Here is a 17,227-nt window from a genome sequence, read left to right on the forward strand (position 1 = left end):
CAAAAATGAGCTTGTATGTATTCAGAATTAGAAAAATCTGTTTTTAATGTTGCCATTCATGAACATTTATTTGAATGAATTAGCAGCGATACCATCTGCAGGTGCAGTTTCCATATTGGTCGATGCTTTCAGTAAAATAGGAAATTGTCCACCTGGGAGAGCCAGAGAGCCAAGAGACAAAGACGGTTCTTCCAATAGGCAGAAGACAATGCCCACCAGTGGTGAAGAGGAGAACCAATTTTTCTTTTTACATCGCACACGTGTTCTCCTTAACTGTTTGACTTCAGTATAATAATCTTGAGATCAATTCATTTGTCTGATTTTTTTCATCCAAAGTAATGCACGAATTGTGTGTATTGTAAGTACCACAGACAATCAAGGACAGTGGAACAACAAGATTATTTCTCTGATCATTTTGTGGGGTCAGTACAACACAGTTTATCATCTTAAATACACACACAATTGTTTTAATTATGCTAATACAACGAGAAGTAATGTACACGTAAGGTGCCCTAGTCCATTTAGAATCTGAAGAGATGTGTCTTCAGAACTGGAGAGAATGTGACTTTGTATTTGAAGAACATGGTAATGGTAAAATGGTATTTTGTTATTTTTGGCTTTTTCAATATTAACACAATTCTATATTTACAAACATGTAAATCATGTAAGTCACTTTGTTAAACCTCCTATAACAACGGTGTCACAGTGTCCACGGTGAGCTATGCTCTCTGTTCTTCAGATGGGTTTTCAGGCAACCTGTGAAGTCTCTGTCAGGGCATAGGCTTGTTGTCTGGACCCTGACGGACTTCTCAATCTCCTGTGAAGGGTACATGGTGGGGATTCCCATCAACAATAAACCATACTTGCAAACTTGTTGACTTCTAGTCTAATCATTTAGTTATTATTAGAACATTTAAAATACTTCACAATACTGAAAATGTACCCCTTAATATATTCATTTTAAAAGAAGTTCTGGTGATAATACATGCCTTCCTCTCTATCCCCTAGCCTCACCTTCCAATGCATGCCACTGACACCAGGAGGACCAATAAGATGGCCAGGGCCATGCCTAAAATCACGATCTTGTTTCCAATCACAGACTCCAGCTTATCTATTTTGTTCCAACAGGCACCATCTTCACCAGAGTCACCTGAACATGAAAACATTTTAGAGGTTTGTACATAAGATTTGCATAGATGGCCATACTTGCTGCGCCCTAAATGTGTTTCGCTTTTGTGGTTGTTGTTGTTGTTGTCAGGCAATAGTCCTTCAGAATAATGCCATGGCAACAGAAAGGATCACATGACTTCCTGCCAGTTGATTTCCATTTTTAGACAGTGAAAGTTTATTCCCACACCCCATCAAGTCAAGTTGAATCCATCTTGAAGAACCCTTAGCATAACCCATTGAATAACATAAAACAACATGTTTCCATGTACTGTAGCTGCTTTCAGAAGGAACCAAACAGACAGAATTAGCACACAGTGTGGCCTTCTGGAAAGAGGAAGAAGATGTACACATACTGAAACAGTGACAGAGACAAACAGACAAACAGACAGACAGACAGACATGCAGGCAGGCAGGAAAGAGCAAAAAAAAAGGCAGGTTGGAAAAATGTCTGGGTGGGAGGCAAGATATATACAGAAAAACAGGCTTGCTGACCCAACACCAACTAGTGTAACAGTCTTACTGGACACCATCAGCTGTATGCCACGCTGTGCAGGTAACTTCTCCACTGGGTGATTGGTGATTAGGTAGAAGACATATGTTGCACTGTCAGATGTACTCAAATCTGAGATACGCAGAGAACAGTTCTTGCTGCCTGGTTTTCCCAGGTACTCCACCCTGCCCAGGTAGGCAGGTTCAGGGAAGATCTGTGCACTGTGGTAAATATACCTGGGGGGCAGGTTGGAAGAAAATAGAATGAACTACAATTGAATGGAATCAGCGGACAGGCTGTGCATCCTGACCAGCAATAGCCGACCAACCCAACACGAGCAGTATCTGTTTAAGGAACGGTACCTGGGGGTGATGCAACGACTCTGCTCCAGACACCACATTTCAGAAAGGACGCTTACAGATGGTTGCTCTTCTCCCACCTCACTCAGTTCCTCACGTGTACGCTCAACCCCATTATGATGAGGGTTGCGTGGGTAGTCAAAAGAGCAAGGGAGGACCACCGAGGAACCAGCCACAGCACACACTTGATTATGGGGGAGGTGCACTGCCCACTCACAGGCGACAACTAATAAACAGAGCCTTATGTCGTCAACTTAATACGCTTTCAGCACACCTTAGTGATCTTACAGACAATGCATGGGAACACATATTTAAACCTTTAATCTAAGAACACCAATAACTATTTTTGTTGCAATAACTTGAATAATAAAAGAAAAAATATGAATTTCTTGTCAGAATGTTAATTTTAGAACGCTACACAAGAACATCCATTTTATCTAGAGTGCTGAACCTTCTTGTCATTAATGTAATAGTGAGATGATTATGTAGAGGGTGGATGCTTACCTTTCAGAATAACTGACAGTAGAAGCCATGTCTGAAGCTCTTTGACCCCTTTCTCCATCACTGCTCTTCCTCTTGTCTTTCTTTCTGCTTTTTTTTCTCACAATGTCTTATTTATCTTTATCTTTTTGTATCCTTACCTCAATTGTCATTATTTTCTCTATCAGCTTGCCTTCCCCTAAGACCTTAGTACAATGTCGCTTCCTCTTCTTTCTGGGAGTTGGTCAGAAGTGTTTTTTTTGACACTCCTCAGAGGAGGAGTTAGGGGATATTTTTTATTTTAATTTTAGCATTACTGAAGATTGGAATTCAGATTCCAAGTATTGCCAGTAGATTGTTAAGCTTTGTAGGCTATAGCATTAAAAGCCTTGATGGAGATGGCTTCTCAATCCTGTCACCTGTTGCACAAACGGGTATTTAGGATAAGATTGCTCAGCTGGGCTAGACTAATGTAACCCTTTTCAACCTAAGATTGAGACCAACTAGATAGAAAAACTAGATAGTCAATAAGTCACGCTATAATTGTATCAGATGAGTAAACTCTTGAAGTCTGGGACCACCGGACGTCCCATTGTCTACTGAGTAACATTATTTAATGACGTCACCAGTTCTGTACCTTTTCTGCGCTGTTGACCGTTTTATCTGGAACGAGCAGAGGGCAGAGAACTGTAACTTGCGGTGGCGGACTGTAAAAACCGCAGTTTTACATATTTTAGAACGATTTTCACGCCAAGTACTCTGTCATTGTGCTCGAGAATCGGATGCGATTTTTGTCTACTCTGGAGTTGATTTTTTTCTGTGTTTTTATTGGTTGTTGTCAGCCACCTGTGAACAAAAGGAAATAATTGACGAATCACTGACATTATACATGGTGTCGTCGGGCTATTACCGTTATCCAAGAGGCTACATCGAATGTTTAGAGCTGTAGTAATTTAGAGCTTTCGAGGTTGTAAATTAAGGCAATCGACAAGACTTTCCCCGCACTCACCTATTTCAAGAGAAAGGTGAGTGATTCAGATATTAATTAATAGGGGCAAATGTGTGTTACCCTGAACCAATTTTTTACAAACTTTCAGGCATACTCATCAACTTCTATGTTAGTACAACATCCGGGGATTTGTGTCATTTCATTCAAAGTATTGGTTGTGTATAACTAGTGTGTTAAATCCACAAATATTGTGCCCTAGGTGTAGTTATTTCAGGCCTCTGCTGTTTTGCCGTTAATGCTAAACGAGTGATCATAATTGTTACCAAAAATAAACCACTCGGTAAGACAGTTTCTTTTCAGAAATAATTTGTTGTTCTTTTCATCTCAGCACAATATCTAACAAAAACACTTTGGGGCTAATCTTTTCAAAACATCCCATAGTGCCCTTTGGTTTGTTGAACCTGTTTAACCCATCTGTGCCCTGTCTAATAGTCTTTTCTCTCCTGCAGAAGGAGAAGACGGAGGGGGGGAAAGGCTGGGTACTAAACTAAACCTGTCTGGAGCAAACTGGGCAAAGAGGGACCCTCCAACTTAGCCATATCTGTTTTCACTTTCCATTTCCGAGGGGCTAGAATGCCAGAGACTAAGAATGGTAAGTGTTACATACCTTGTCAGAAATTATGCTAGCCTGGCAGAGGACAGTTTTCCCCCTGTATTTGACATCAGACATCAGACAACTTTGATGTTAACGATTAATAGAATTGTCTACTCTGCTTTTCTGTCACCATTTTGTTGTGAGTCATACCAGATTAGAACATTCAATTTTGGACTAATCTGCTATGGCCTGCAACAGTTTCCCCTTATATTAAACTATTTTGTGTTTATCAAATCAAAGATTAAAAGTGTACCCTGGCCTCTTAAATTTATAGTGGAATTGTATCTGTCCATCCTGGCAGTGGGCAGGATGCTAATGTTACAGGAAATTATCAGTACTCCCATGGTTTTATTAACTAATATAAGTCATACAGTCCTTCACCATTATGTGGCTTGATCAAACACACACACATAAACACGTACACACGCATACACAAACATACATGGTGACCCAGTAGGTCCGTCTTTCTCTCTCTCTCAGCTGCCTGTCTTCTTCACAGCCTATCAAAAGTGGCTTGACTTCATGCTTTTTCAGGGTTTGGGTTATAAATGGCAGAAGGATATGGTGAAGCCTTATTTTAAGTGTGCCTACCAGGCCTCAAGTCAGTTCATTTTAAATACAAGCTATTAAGAGTGTGTACTTCAGTTTTAATTTACATTTTTGCTTTGTTTAGATGCGTTGAGCCGATAGTTAGATGCGTTGAGCTAGTAGTTGGTGCTTACCATCAAAATTTAAAGCGAGTCCTCCATGTTAGCTGTCCGTCACGCCTCTGTACTCTGCACAGTCTGGTCATAACTGAAAACTTCAAAACATCATCCCCGGGCTGTGTCCTACAGATAAATCTTCTTGTGGCTACAGTAGTTCACCTGTACACCCTGTAGCCAACAACCCCTTTGTCGAGCCCTATCTTCTTTCTTACCGTTCCTCCCACAGTGAAGTTTCAATCACAACGTGATTGTTTGTGACTGGAATTAGGGTTGGGTTGAGATTGGGTGTGGCAAGTATAGGTTGAAAAGTTGTAATATTCAAGAGAGCTTAAGCCATTGGCTCACAATACCCCATGACTCACACTTAAGATACCTGTGCAGACAAGTTATACAGACCCTAGTAATTTACTGTCTGTTCCAGCTATTTCAGAACCATTAATATAAAGCAGATGAACAGTGATTAGTACTTTACTGGGTTCAGAGTTCCAATGTGGGTATAAGGGTGACGCTGATAGAGTAGTTGCATATCACTGGCTTCTTCCTTGAGAATATGTTGCGTTCATAAAATACACATTATACTGATTGTTTTAGCATGGGCTTGTCTTTAACTGTATTAGTAGCTACATTGTGCCAGGCAAACATTATAGTGATTTTCTAGACCTGAAACTAACTGCAGACCTTAGCTTGACCTATAGTTTACCACAATGTACAGAGATACTGTGCACACTACTCATCAAAGAGCCTAGCCAGGAGTGGGGGAGGAGAATGCACATACACACACACATACACACACACATACACACACACATACACAAACATATACACACACAGCTTCTCAGGTGAAGCAGCAGACAATCGGCTGGTTGTTCTAAGTCCACTGGCCTTATGATGCATCGCTGCAGTCTGGGAGGAGTAGGATGAGAAGGAAACCTGGGTGTTTCCTGGAAAACCACAGTTCGAATGCCAGGCGGGCAGGAAAATGTCTCACACATCAGTGACCACGATGATCCCTTGACCGGCGGCCAGTGTTATTACCCAGAGTTTTGTAGTAGAAGGAGTCCTGGTTCAGTCATATGTCAAGTTTGTAACGGGAAGACCTTGATGCCAGGGTCAATAGAACATAAGAGAATAATAACGTTTTTGTTGAGGAGAGATTTTTTTGTAAACAACTAGCGCTGGTCTATATTTAACGTAGTCATTTATTTATTTATTTTCATCTGTGACCTTTATAGTGAGTCCCCCAACCTTAAGGTGTGTCAGCAAAACAGATAGAAGGTAATGTAAGTCTAAAGTGGACATTGACTTCTTAACCCTCTTTCTGCTGCCACACTCTGGCAGCAATTGTTTGAGAACCCCAATTTGGGACTCAACATTCCAGTTTGTACTCTGAGATTTTTAGCTCTGGGCAAACTACAGGCCCAACTAGTTACATCTCGGAACAACCTGTTGACACTGCTTTGTCATGCTGTCTCAGATCCACGGTTCCCCAAGAATAGTCATTGTTTGAAAACATTCTTCACAACATAGATTAAGCATTCAAGAAGAGATGTATTGTAAAAATATAGCATTTGGTATACTTATTTACACATTAGCTTATTTTGTGAATCTCTAAAGTTTCTACAACGTCAAACCACAAGCTAAAGTTGTGTGGAGACATGATGTTTGACAGAAAACGTTTAGCCAACCAAAACAGCCACACCCAGCTTTCAGGATGAGGAGTACTCCCTATTGGACAATCAGACTGCCCATGAACATCTTTTATCTCCATCCGGATGTATGGTAGACTTGCAGAGGACTTCCTGCCGGTCCTATGTGTAGGTTCTGATGAAATGACTTCATAATGACAGGAGCAAAGTTTTTCCTGTAAGTCTTCTGATGGAAGATTTATAATTCTGGCTTGTGTTACTTGGTGTCTGAAAATCATGGGATGCATATGTTTCCCCTCAAACAGTTTTAAACAGGCTTTGCCCTTGAAAGTTGAGACAGCCTGAGGATTAGGTGGTCAAGGTGGGTTGGCCCAATGTGGTTTCCCCTCTGACCCCAAGCCTCCTGGCTTTGTCTGGGTTGTTTATCTAATTATCTTTTGACTCTAAAACTAACATGCTTTAATGATGATATATGATGGGAAATTGTGTTTCTTTAGCATCTTGTAATCTATACGCAAACATAAATTTACACGTAAGCACTTTTGCAACACAGTAGCAACCTACACAATTTTTAACCTGTGGCACATGTATGTAATATTTAGAATATATATATATATATATATATATATATATATATATATATATATATATATATATATATATATATATATATATATTTGGGGAAGAAGTTGACCCCCCAGATTGTCATTATATAATTTGCACTCTGAACAAAGGTGTTTTGGTGACAGCACTCTTTGTGTCTGTTTTAAGGCTTCAATGACTCCTGTTTGAAAATCTGGGTTTGCTACCTGCTTTCTTGGCATCAGTGGTTTGGGGACACAGTGACATGGGAGGTGCAATATCTTCCCAGTTTGTTTTAGTCTCAGGGAGACGCAGGCAGGCAAACAGGCTGGCTGCAGACTTTAGACTATTGATCCTGTCTCTTGGACTGATTCACTTTGGCAGTTTGGCTCACTGTGGGGCAAGTCTTGGCCCTCGGTTATGGTGTGTAACTATGCATACTGTTATGGTCCGCCCTGTCTTGTTTTGTTAATGTTTCATGTTGATTGGTATTACACACATCTCTGTGTGTGCGTGTGTTTACAGGAAGACCAGGGATAGCCGTGACCTGCGTGCTGACCCCGTGCCGGCTGGTTGGTGTGTGCGTGACCGTGGTCCTATTAGGAATGGTCGGAGTGGCTGTCTGGGCTGTAGGTGAGACACACAGATTTTTCCCTCAACACACTTTCTCTATCACACACACACAAACATACACACACATCAATAGTATTCATCTATGTTAATACCTACTGAAAAACAGTTACTGTTAATACTGTACAACACTGTATCATTCTTGTTCTCACCATTATTTGGCTGGACATTGTAGGATATTGAACACTCTAATGTTGCAAAAATGTGTTTTATTTCCTGATTTTTCCTGTAAAGTAACCTACTGCACCAGAGAAGAAGACACAGGACTTTATGACGGTAAGTGAGAAGAGACGACTGATCCGTCAGAGTAATGCTCAGCTTTACAACAAAGAAAATGAACAATTCAAGAAACCTACATGAAGAAACTGTAATTTCAAATGAAATAACTGGTCCCTGTTTCCCCTTCCCCCTTCAGTCCAGGTGAACTCGATGGACCAACAGCTACGCGTGTTTGACTCTGCCCAGCACAGGTGGAGGCCGGTCTGCTCCTCAGAAGCCAATCAGCTGTTAGCCAGCATCAGCTGTGAAGAGATGGGATTCGTCAGGTTAGAACGCAGACACCAAGATTGACATGACTTTGACCATAAATATTCAGTTGTATATACAGAGCTTTAAATATAGTGTTGATATGTGTGTGTGTGTGTGTGTTCTGCAGTGTTGTTAACTACTCTGTGTCAAGCTTGCCTGAGGGAAGCAACGAGGGTGTAGACTTCTTCTGTGTCAAACAGGAGGAGCTGACCTATGGGAAAAGGATTAAAGACTCTCTTTATCCCTGGTAACACACAATATACTCTGTAACACTCAGTAACAAACTCTGTATTATAAAATAAGATTCTTTCTGGCATTAGTTCTTAATTCAGTAAATGTTGTCCTAATTCCCCAATGAAGTTGTAACCATTCAGTATGTGTTTGGCACTGTTTTCACATAAATATTGTACAGTGTCTATATTGTTTGTACTTACTCAGTCTTCCTGTGTTGCAGTAACTGTGAGAGTGGCCAGGTTCTGACTGTTCTGTGTCAAGGTAAGACCTGAGAACGTTTGGTGAGAAACACACACACCCTTACGTAAAAGATAAAGGGAAACACATATTTTTTGTAGTATTAAAGGTGCAGTTTTTAAGTATATAAGGTTTTTCACCACACAGTGACAGACCATATATCTCAATGTTTAGGGAGAGTTAAATCAGGTGCACCTCAGTTATTCAAGTCGGCTCAGGTCTTCCTGTAGAAGACATAGATCTAGATGTGTTGTTTTATGTCCAGACTGTGGTCGACGCAGCTTGACGGAGGACCGCATTGTGGGCGGCGTGGACGCACGGCAGGGTAGCTGGCCCTGGCAGGTCAGTCTGCAGTACGACGGCGTGCACCAGTGTGGGGGCTCCGTCATCTCTGATCGCTGGGTGGTCAGCGCGGCGCACTGCTTCCCCGAGTGAGAGCACACCCATGTTACATGCACACGCAAACACAAAATAAGTAGGCCCTCACAGTCCTCACAATGCATGCAGACTCGTAAACGGAATACGCAGAGACTAATGGACAAATGTGCACACACACACACACAGCTACTACAGTATGATGGTGGCATATCTTACATCTTATGTGTTCCCTCTTTCCCCTCTGTCCTGACTGTTTATTTTTCTTCTATTCACTTCTCTTCACTCAACTGCTCCCTCTCCGCTAGGCGATACCGGCATCTATCTAGGTGGCGTGTGTTGCTGGGCTCCAACTACAATAAACCAGTCCACAACACAGTGGTGATGGCGGAGGTCCGGACTGTGGTTTACCACAGCAGCTACCTTCCCTTTGTGGACCCCAACATAGATGACAATAGCAGAGACATTGCCGTCCTGGCTCTGGCACAGCCCCTCACATTCACTGGTATGGACTGGAGGGAGAGAGAGGAAGACAGACAGATAGACGGGCAGAGAGAGAGAGAGAGAGAGAGAGAGAGAGAGAGAGAGAGAGAGAGAGAGAGAGAGAGAGAGAGAGAGAGAGAGAGAGAGAGAGAGAGAGAGAGAGAGAGAGACAGACAGACAGACAGACAGACAGGCAGACAGGCAGAGAGAGAGACCAACAGGCAGACAGGCAGAGAGACGGACAGACAGGCAGAGGGACATAGGGCTGGCCAGCAGACAGGCATGCAGAGGGGGGGAGAGAGAGGCAGACAGGCAGCGAGACATACCAACAGACAGATGAGACCCATGCAGACATGCATCGGTATAAGACCAGGAGGGCAGGGGGGCAGTAGGACAGGGGGCCAGTAGGATGGTGAGGTAGGTGTGGGACCAGAAGGTTGGTGGGGACCAGACAGTGAGAGGCTCTGTGTACAACTGGGCTGGGTGCTAGAAGTGAGAAGAGGTGGAATGAAGGATACGAGAGAGGGAGATTCTTGATAGGAGTCAGGTTACCGTGGCATTCTGCTTGACAAAGGGCCTACTCACCCAAAGAAACCAGGCACTTTGATGCACTTTTACGAAAGCAGCATAAAATAATGTCCCTGTTTCTCTGTCAGTTTCAACATTAGTGTCTCTCCATACTTTTGTGGTTTTACAGAGGTAATTAACCTGCAAAAGAGAAATAAACACAAGACAAGTCAACACTGTAGCGACCCCTTCATAGGGCAGTCATTTCTGCCATCTAGTGGTTGAACTCGCCATGGCCCTGACTCATTCCTTTTGTCCCTGTTTTCAGATTATATACAGCCAGTGTGTCTGCCCACCTATGGCCAAAGGCTGGTGGATGGACAGATGGGCACGGTGACAGGCTGGGGAAACGTAGGATACTACGGTGGGTCTCAGCAATCTCTTTGTTAGTCTTACATCTTCATTTCTCCCTGTTTCTCTCTGACATGTTGGTTCTTTCTGTCTCTTTTTCTGTCATAGGATTAAATGGGGAGTGTCCCTGAACTTTCTACTAATTAACTTAGCTTTCACACTAGCTCTTTCTTCTCTCTCTCTCTCTCTCTCTCTCTCTCTCTCTCTCTCTCTCTCTCTCTCTCTCTCTCTCTCTCTCTCTCTCTCTCTCTCTCTCTATCTCTCTGTCTCTTCTCTCTCTCTCTCTCTCTCTCTCTCTCTCTCTCTCTCTCTCTCTCTCTCTCTCTCTCTCTCTCTCTCTCTCTCTGTCTCTCTCTGTCTAACTCTCTATAGGGATATGTAAACTATGTCCTCAAATGTACCAATCCTTCTCTGCTTTCTCCATCCCCCCCATTCCTCCACTCCTCATTACTTATCCTACATCCTCTCCTTGTCTTTTCCTCTTGCCATTTCCTCCCCATCTCCCCCTCTCCCTTTCCTCCTTCCCTCCATCTCTCCTCCAGGTATGCTAGCTGATGTCCTCCAGGAAGCTCACGTGCCCATCATCAGTGATGCTGTGTGCAACGCCCCAGATTACTATGACAACCAGATCACCACCAGTATGTTTTGTGCCGGCTTTGAGAAAGGTGGCATTGATGCGTGTCAGGTCAGGACCCTAAACTCCTGCTCTTATTCACAATTGACGATAGCGTTTCTTGACACTGCCTTTATATTTTGAAAAGATGGTATTTCTTAGCCCTAATGTGGTGGGCATGTCTATGTGTCTATGTATGTGCTTGTGTATGTATGTGTGGCAGGGGGATAGTGGTGGTCCCTTTGTGGCAGAGGACTGCCTTTCCAAGGCTAGCCGCTACCGTCTGCTGGGCGTGGTGAGCTGGGGAACCGGCTGTGCCATGGCCAAGAAGCCTGGCGTTTATACCAGGGTGGCACGCTTCTTGCCATGGTTATCCACCGCAATGAGGGTGAGTGGGACATGACATGTAGATTTTGTATACACGAAAGGTCGGTCATAAGGATATCCTAGCAGTCTCATACTCATATTACATATGCACATACTACACAGAGTTTCCCGAAGCACTTTGCAGTTAAGGCGGCTGCTTAAGCAACACATGCCTGCCGCCTTAACCACGTCGTCAAGGTGTTTTTGTTTAATTTCTTTGTAGCGATATCCGCCGTGTTACTCTGTCCTGTTTTCTCCCTACCATTCCAAAACCCGGTGTCCCTTCTCTGCAGCACGCATTAGTCTATCCCCTCCCCCCCCCCCCCCGCCTGGCATTAGTCTATTCCCCACATTTTCTGCGGGAAACCCTGCTACATACACAAAAATGTACGCGCACACACACACGTCACATGCTGTCACAAAAGCAGAGAATCTACGCAGAGATGCGTAGATTCTAAAATACTTAATAGTACATGATTCTATGTCATGGCGATAGTGTCACTGTGGAGTTAAATCATCCTTTCATCTCTGCAGACCTATCACAACTCTCCAGGCTTTCACAAGATGGCCAGAACATGAGAAAAGGGAAATGGGAGAGGAGAACATCTCACTTAGGGTTCTCCAGTGGAACAATGATCAATGAGGCCTGGTCAAAACAAAACCTCTTTGCCATTACATTTTTTATATGAACCTACCCCCTTCTTGTAGGCTGCTTGATCTGCTCCTCAGGGTTCACAGTCCAAGACCTGGTTGTATAATCTGACAAACAAAAATGTGTCCTTAATGCCATGACAACTGATCAACTGTTTCTGAGGAGACAACATAGAGACGGCCATCAGGAATTTAAAACAAACGTATTTCATGGCGATTTCAACCAACATTTTAAGGGAGATATTTTTCCTACCATACCTGATTTAGGCAAAGTGTCTGTCTGTCTGTCTGTCTCTATTACTTTGTTTGTGGGAGTTTCTTAGATAGATAGTCTGGCTCTGTGTGTGTGTGTGTGTGTGTGTGTGTGTGTGTGTGTGTGTGTGTGTGTGTGTGTGTGTGTGTGTGTGTGTGTGTGTGTGTGTGTGTGTGTGTGTGTGTGTGAGTGTGTGTGTGTGTGTGTATGTGTGTGTGTGCGTGCGTGTGTGTGTGTGTGTGTGTGTGTGTGTGTGGTTTCTTATGGTGCGAATATGAACTAATCTATAAAAAGGCAAATTTTCATTCAGTAATGCTAGAGCTGGTGAATGTATAATATTATTCTTATTGGAATCAGTATTTTGTTTTCTTAACTGTAAATATTAGGTGCTTTTCATTGCAAATAAATGTCTTCTGGTTTTTGAGTTGTTACAATGAATTAGATATGCCTCTACAGTTGCATGCACTGTCCAATTCTGGTCTTGCCCTCTCATCAACATTTCACCAACAGGACAGAGGAACAACAGATCATTATTATGAAGTCCTTCAATTTCTATTTTATTTTCTACATCTTTAGTGAACAAATTAAACTGAATGAAACACATCAAAGGTTTACCAAGCTATACATACCATCTGTAATATGTGCAATAACACTATGGATAGTCTTCTCTGAAGCCAACCAACATGATTCTGATTGACATTTTTCTTCTGGTTTAGTACATTTAGTCATGTAGCAGACGCTCTTATCCAGAGCGACTTACAGTGAGTACAGGGTCATTCCCCCCGAGGCAAGTAGGGTGAATGTGCCTTGCCCAAGAACGAAATGTCATTTTGCTATTCAAACCAGCAACCTTCAGATTAATAGCCCAATTCCCTAACCACTCAGCCATCTGACCACCATTTTGGCCCCTTATTGTTTTTTTGTATTTCTTCAGGCGTTGTCTACCAGAAGGTAGACATAAATGTGAATGTACGTATCTTTAGTGTTAATTATGGAAGTTAGCAAACAACTTTTGTTACTGATTAATGTTCTGTTCATTGTATGTCAATTCTCATGTTGCATAAGGTATTGAAATAAATTCATAATTTAATTAATACTTTGAATGTCTTGTTGGTCCTGTGTTATTATTTCAGGTGTTGCATTGATTTCCTTGTCTGTACTATCTGTCTGTATATCTTTTAAGCTGATAAGAGCATTTTAAATGGCTTGAGTTAAAGTTAAAGTGAAAAACTGAAGCTAACATCTCCAAGGCATCAGTAGTACTTGTTGTTTGTGTTGTATTCTTTACCCTTGGCATGGGAGAGGTCAAGTTGAGTGTCTGCTTTGGAAGGGAAATGTCTTTACACAAATCACAGCATCCTTCCTTGAAAAGAGCGTGCCAAGGACATGCCGGAATACCTGAAGGAGGAAGCCAGAGACTCTGGTGATTGGTCCAGGGTGTGGGAAGAAGTGAAGGGCTCAGTGTCATTTGCTCCTGGCTATTGCATTGCTCTCAAGCTGGTTTAGTGTCTTGCTAAACCTGTTCTCTGCTTCCTCAAACATATTGTTTGCAAATGAGAAGAAACGTTAGATTGAAGATAAATACAGAGAGAGAGTTGACTTGCTTCTGCGGCAAACGACAGATACTGTAAAATAACGAAGGCACTGGAAGTATATAGCAAACTACAGCTAATGTAACTAAGGGAACTAAGGGATAACTAAGGGAAGTATATAGCAACAGGGGTTTGGATGACAGGTTTCTGCTTATAGTTAACTCATGAGGAAGTTCTTTACTTTCTAGTTTTGAGGAAGAGAAATAATAAGGAGGAAGATTATGATGATGAATGTCTCTGGTGTGTTTGTTGTTCTTCTGGAACTGCTCTGCCTCGCTCTGCAATCATCAGGTACCGATTTTGTGTCTATGTGGGTTTGTATCTCACTGTGTATAAGACTGGAAAATCAATGGATATTTCAACTCGTTAAGTATTTTTATATTGATGTTGACTGTCTCAATGCCAGATTCAACCTATTTGTAATTTTTATTTTTTACCAGGTATAAATTAGATGGGTAGAAATATAGACACTATTAGTTGTTTTGTTTACATAGCTGTCATAAAAAGGAAATAATTCTAACTCTGAATCTCAGAGAGGCACAAGTGTACTAGATGTTCATTTGGGTTAAGAAGTGAAACCGATTTGGATTGGCTCAACAGTAATTGTGCTAAAGTTAAATAACCAGATGGGTTTTCAATTATCAATGCATTACGGTATCTTGCAACAATCTCCAAAAGATAAAAACATTTTTACATTTTGAGAAAGGATATAATGCTGCCAATGATCAGGATTACACTTTGATGTCCCTTCACATCTACAGCCATGGCCAAACGTATGGAGAGCAAGATACATTTTGTGTAGGTCCATGGCATAAAATGACTGCTAACATAATTTCTGTAAGTCATATCATCAGCACAGGGGAAAGTGTGTACTAGTCAGGTCCAGCCAGGTGAAATCACTGTCATTCTGACTGGATTTTAAGAGCAGATTGACTGCTGTAAAAGAGGGGACTGTTTGCATATATTGAAAATGTCCCCCCCCCCCCAAAAAAAAAGCTTAAAAATATATCAAATGTGCCTTATTGTATTCCAGTATTCTATAGAAACATGTGAAAACATTTTCCTCAAACACTGAACCAGCAAACCTTGCAAAACACAACATTTGTCATTGCCTAACCTTGTGGCCACGACTGTACACTCCTCTGCCACTGCCTTTGCTTCATCTTCTCTCAGTCTCTCAAGCCCAGAACATCACCACAACAGCCAGCTACCGGACTCTACCCCTCAACAAAACGGTGGCAGTAGGCAAGTCTGCTGTCTTCCAGTGTGGAGTGTCTCTTTCCACAAATCAAACCGTCTTCACCATCTACACCAGAAATCGCAACTACTCCCTCGAATGCCCTGGACCGGAAGTCCTGCCTGTCATGGTGAATTACCTTATTTGATTGAATTTCTTCTTCACTCTCCCTTGCTCTCTATCTATCTACTGGCCAATTTTTTGGGCCTCGTGGCAATGCTTAGTTTGCAAAGTTGCCTCATAGCAAGAAGGTTCTGGGTTCAATTTCCCCTGGGGGCACTGCTTGGTGTTCCGGTGGGCTATCTTCCATTTCTTTCTGTCTGGAATTTGCCCCCGTTCAAATTACAAAAGAAGCCCAATATAAGAGCATGCAGAGCAGATAGCTCGTTGAGCACTTGTACTTGGCTCTTGGCCACCTTGATTGATCACTGCTCCTGGCTGCCCTCGAAGAATGTATGACAGGAAGGAATAAAAGCAAAGAGGGAATTTCATCGATGGACACTCGTGTCTGCGTGTGTGTGTGCGGTAACGCCACTCCCTACACATGTGTCACATTGCATGATCAACAAATGCATGTTCTTCTTCTTTATCCTAGACACTTAAAGGATCTTGTAGAAAGAAAAGCGATCAACTGATAGCTGACTGGAGCTTCAGTGGGACATCATCCTCTGACAACAACACGCGCATAGAGTGCACACAGTCAGGTCAATCACCAGTAGAGGCTTACCTCAGAGTATACGGTAAACACACCTCTCCCCTAATAAAGAATAGTTACTCATGTAGTTACCGGTAGTCATGACACACATTGATAGTTTGTCTGCCTGTCTGTCTGTCTGTTGGTTGACATATTACGACTGGACGATCAAATAATTTTATGAAGAGGATGCCACTAAATTCTCCACCATCATCGGCTGTTCCATTGGAGGTTTCTTTGGGATCCTCTTGGTCTTTGGTTTGTTCTATGTCATGATAAAGAAGTCCCCGACACTACAGCGGTGCTTGGGTGAGTAGCACACCAACAAGCACTGTCTCCCTGCTTCCTTGTGCTGCCATCGGGGTCATTGTGAAACACCTCTTGCACCACAACGGTGGGTCACAATGACCCGAAGGCACACTCTTCTCTCACACTTGTCTTCTCTCTCCACACATCCTCAACTCTGTTCTTACTCTTTCCTCTCCTCCTGCCTTCTCTTCTCTCACAGGAGGAAGTGGTCCTGTTGATGATGTGACATTGGTGTCCAAGGACTAGCACCAGCAGATGGCAGCACTAGGTTTTTGTAAACAAACTGACTTGACTTAAATGTATTTATTTTTTTGTTTATTTTATTTCCATAGTTTCGATGGTTTTCAGCTTGTTAACTTAAAATTATTACAATACATACATTTGAGTAATTATTCAATGTCCACTGACAATTTTTGGTTTGTTTTATAGTCCTCTTTCAAAATAGTTTGACAGTAAACCAGTGACCAGAGATATGTTGTAACATCGTTTGATGATTGTGTGTGTGCATGTGTGAATGCAGGGGAACATTGAGTTGTTGATTCAGCTGGCCATGGTAATAGGCTCTTGCATGGCTTCCTGCTATTCTCTGCTTTTCTCTGACACACACACATACAGACACACACACATGCACAATTCAGGCCATTCACCCCCACAATCTCTTTGTATGTATTCCTTTCCTATGTGTATTAAATGTGTGGTTTATACTTGATTCAAACTGTTTTTTTGGTGGTTACTTGTGATGTATGTTTGATATATTGCTGTATAAGTCTTAAATAAATGTTGTCCTTATAACCCTAACCGTAATAAAGCTTTACATAATATACATTTCAGTCACCATGGTGACTTGTTAGTGGTTATCATTGTTTTTGTTGTCCTCTGCGTGTTTGTCTGTTTGTGGACAAGAAGTACAAAAAATATACATGTACACACACATGGCACACATACACACATACACACACACACACACACACATACACACACACATACACACGCACCTCTGCCTTTAACGTTTGGACTTGGACGTCTCAGTGCGGAACCTCTGTGTGCCTCTAGTTCAACACCAGACTGT

General features: G+C 42.2%; 3 protein-coding genes across 3 annotated transcripts; 2 read left to right on the forward strand and 1 right to left on the reverse strand.

Moving 5' to 3' along the window:
• Positions 1-380: 380 nt before the first annotated feature.
• LOC146301310 (uncharacterized) lies at positions 381-3,172 on the reverse strand. The gene is made up of 5 exons (XM_084709717.1): positions 2,524-3,172; positions 2,023-2,245; positions 1,691-1,896; positions 1,015-1,150; positions 381-817 (listed from the first exon to the last, which is right to left on the reverse strand). The coding sequence occupies exons 1-5, from the start codon at positions 2,579-2,581 to the stop codon at positions 748-750; spliced, it is 693 nt and encodes a 230-aa protein (XP_084565843.1). The 5' UTR covers positions 2,582-3,172; the 3' UTR covers positions 381-747.
• A 165-nt stretch (positions 3,173-3,337) lies between these two features.
• On the forward strand, positions 3,338-13,429 carry hpn (hepsin). The gene is made up of 13 exons (XM_084709704.1): positions 3,338-3,524; positions 3,958-4,100; positions 7,564-7,671; positions 7,903-7,944; positions 8,084-8,213; positions 8,324-8,443; positions 8,651-8,691; positions 8,933-9,098; positions 9,351-9,547; positions 10,361-10,456; positions 10,986-11,128; positions 11,280-11,444; positions 11,957-13,429. The coding sequence occupies exons 2-13, from the start codon at positions 4,082-4,084 to the stop codon at positions 11,999-12,001; spliced, it is 1,272 nt and encodes a 423-aa protein (XP_084565830.1). The 5' UTR covers positions 3,338-3,524; positions 3,958-4,081; the 3' UTR covers positions 12,002-13,429.
• A 283-nt stretch (positions 13,430-13,712) lies between these two features.
• Positions 13,713-16,955, forward strand: LOC146301312 (uncharacterized). The gene is made up of 5 exons (XM_084669151.1): positions 13,713-13,749; positions 15,092-15,285; positions 15,751-15,895; positions 16,036-16,158; positions 16,358-16,955. The coding sequence occupies exons 1-5, from the start codon at positions 13,713-13,715 to the stop codon at positions 16,402-16,404; spliced, it is 546 nt and encodes a 181-aa protein (XP_084525277.1). The 3' UTR covers positions 16,405-16,955.
• The last annotated feature ends 272 nt before the right edge of the window (positions 16,956-17,227 follow it).

This window comes from Hypomesus nipponensis, chromosome 2 (assembly GCF_054491055.1).
Source record: "Hypomesus nipponensis isolate SF chromosome 2, ASM5449105v1, whole genome shotgun sequence".
Taxonomy (NCBI): Eukaryota; Metazoa; Chordata; class Actinopteri; order Osmeriformes; family Osmeridae; genus Hypomesus; species Hypomesus nipponensis.

Bases quoted from the DNA above. Each gene is read 5' to 3' on its own strand.
- hpn (XM_084709704.1), top strand. The intron at 9,099-9,350 runs GTGAGAGCACAC...CCTCTCCGCTAG, and splicing joins GCGGCGCACTGCTTCCCCGA to GCGATACCGGCATCTATCTA. The intron at 9,548-10,360 runs GTATGGACTGGA...CCCTGTTTTCAG, and splicing joins ACAGCCCCTCACATTCACTG to ATTATATACAGCCAGTGTGT.
- LOC146301312 (XM_084669151.1), top strand. From the start codon at position 13,713: ATGCCGGAATACCTGAAGGAGGAAGCCAGAGACTCTG. The intron at 13,750-15,091 runs GTGATTGGTCCA...ATCTTCTCTCAG, and splicing joins GGAGGAAGCCAGAGACTCTG to TCTCTCAAGCCCAGAACATC. The intron at 15,286-15,750 runs GTGAATTACCTT...TCTTTATCCTAG, and splicing joins CGGAAGTCCTGCCTGTCATG to ACACTTAAAGGATCTTGTAG.
- LOC146301310 (XM_084709717.1), bottom strand. From the start codon at position 2,581: ATGGAGAAAGGGGTCAAAGAGCTTCAGACATGGCTTCTACTGTCAGTT. The intron at 2,246-2,523 runs GTAAGCATCCAC...TCTGTTTATTAG, and splicing joins ACTGTCAGTTATTCTGAAAG to TTGTCGCCTGTGAGTGGGCA. The intron at 1,151-1,690 runs GTAAGACTGTTA...TTTCATGTTCAG, and splicing joins CATACAGCTGATGGTGTCCA to GTGACTCTGGTGAAGATGGT.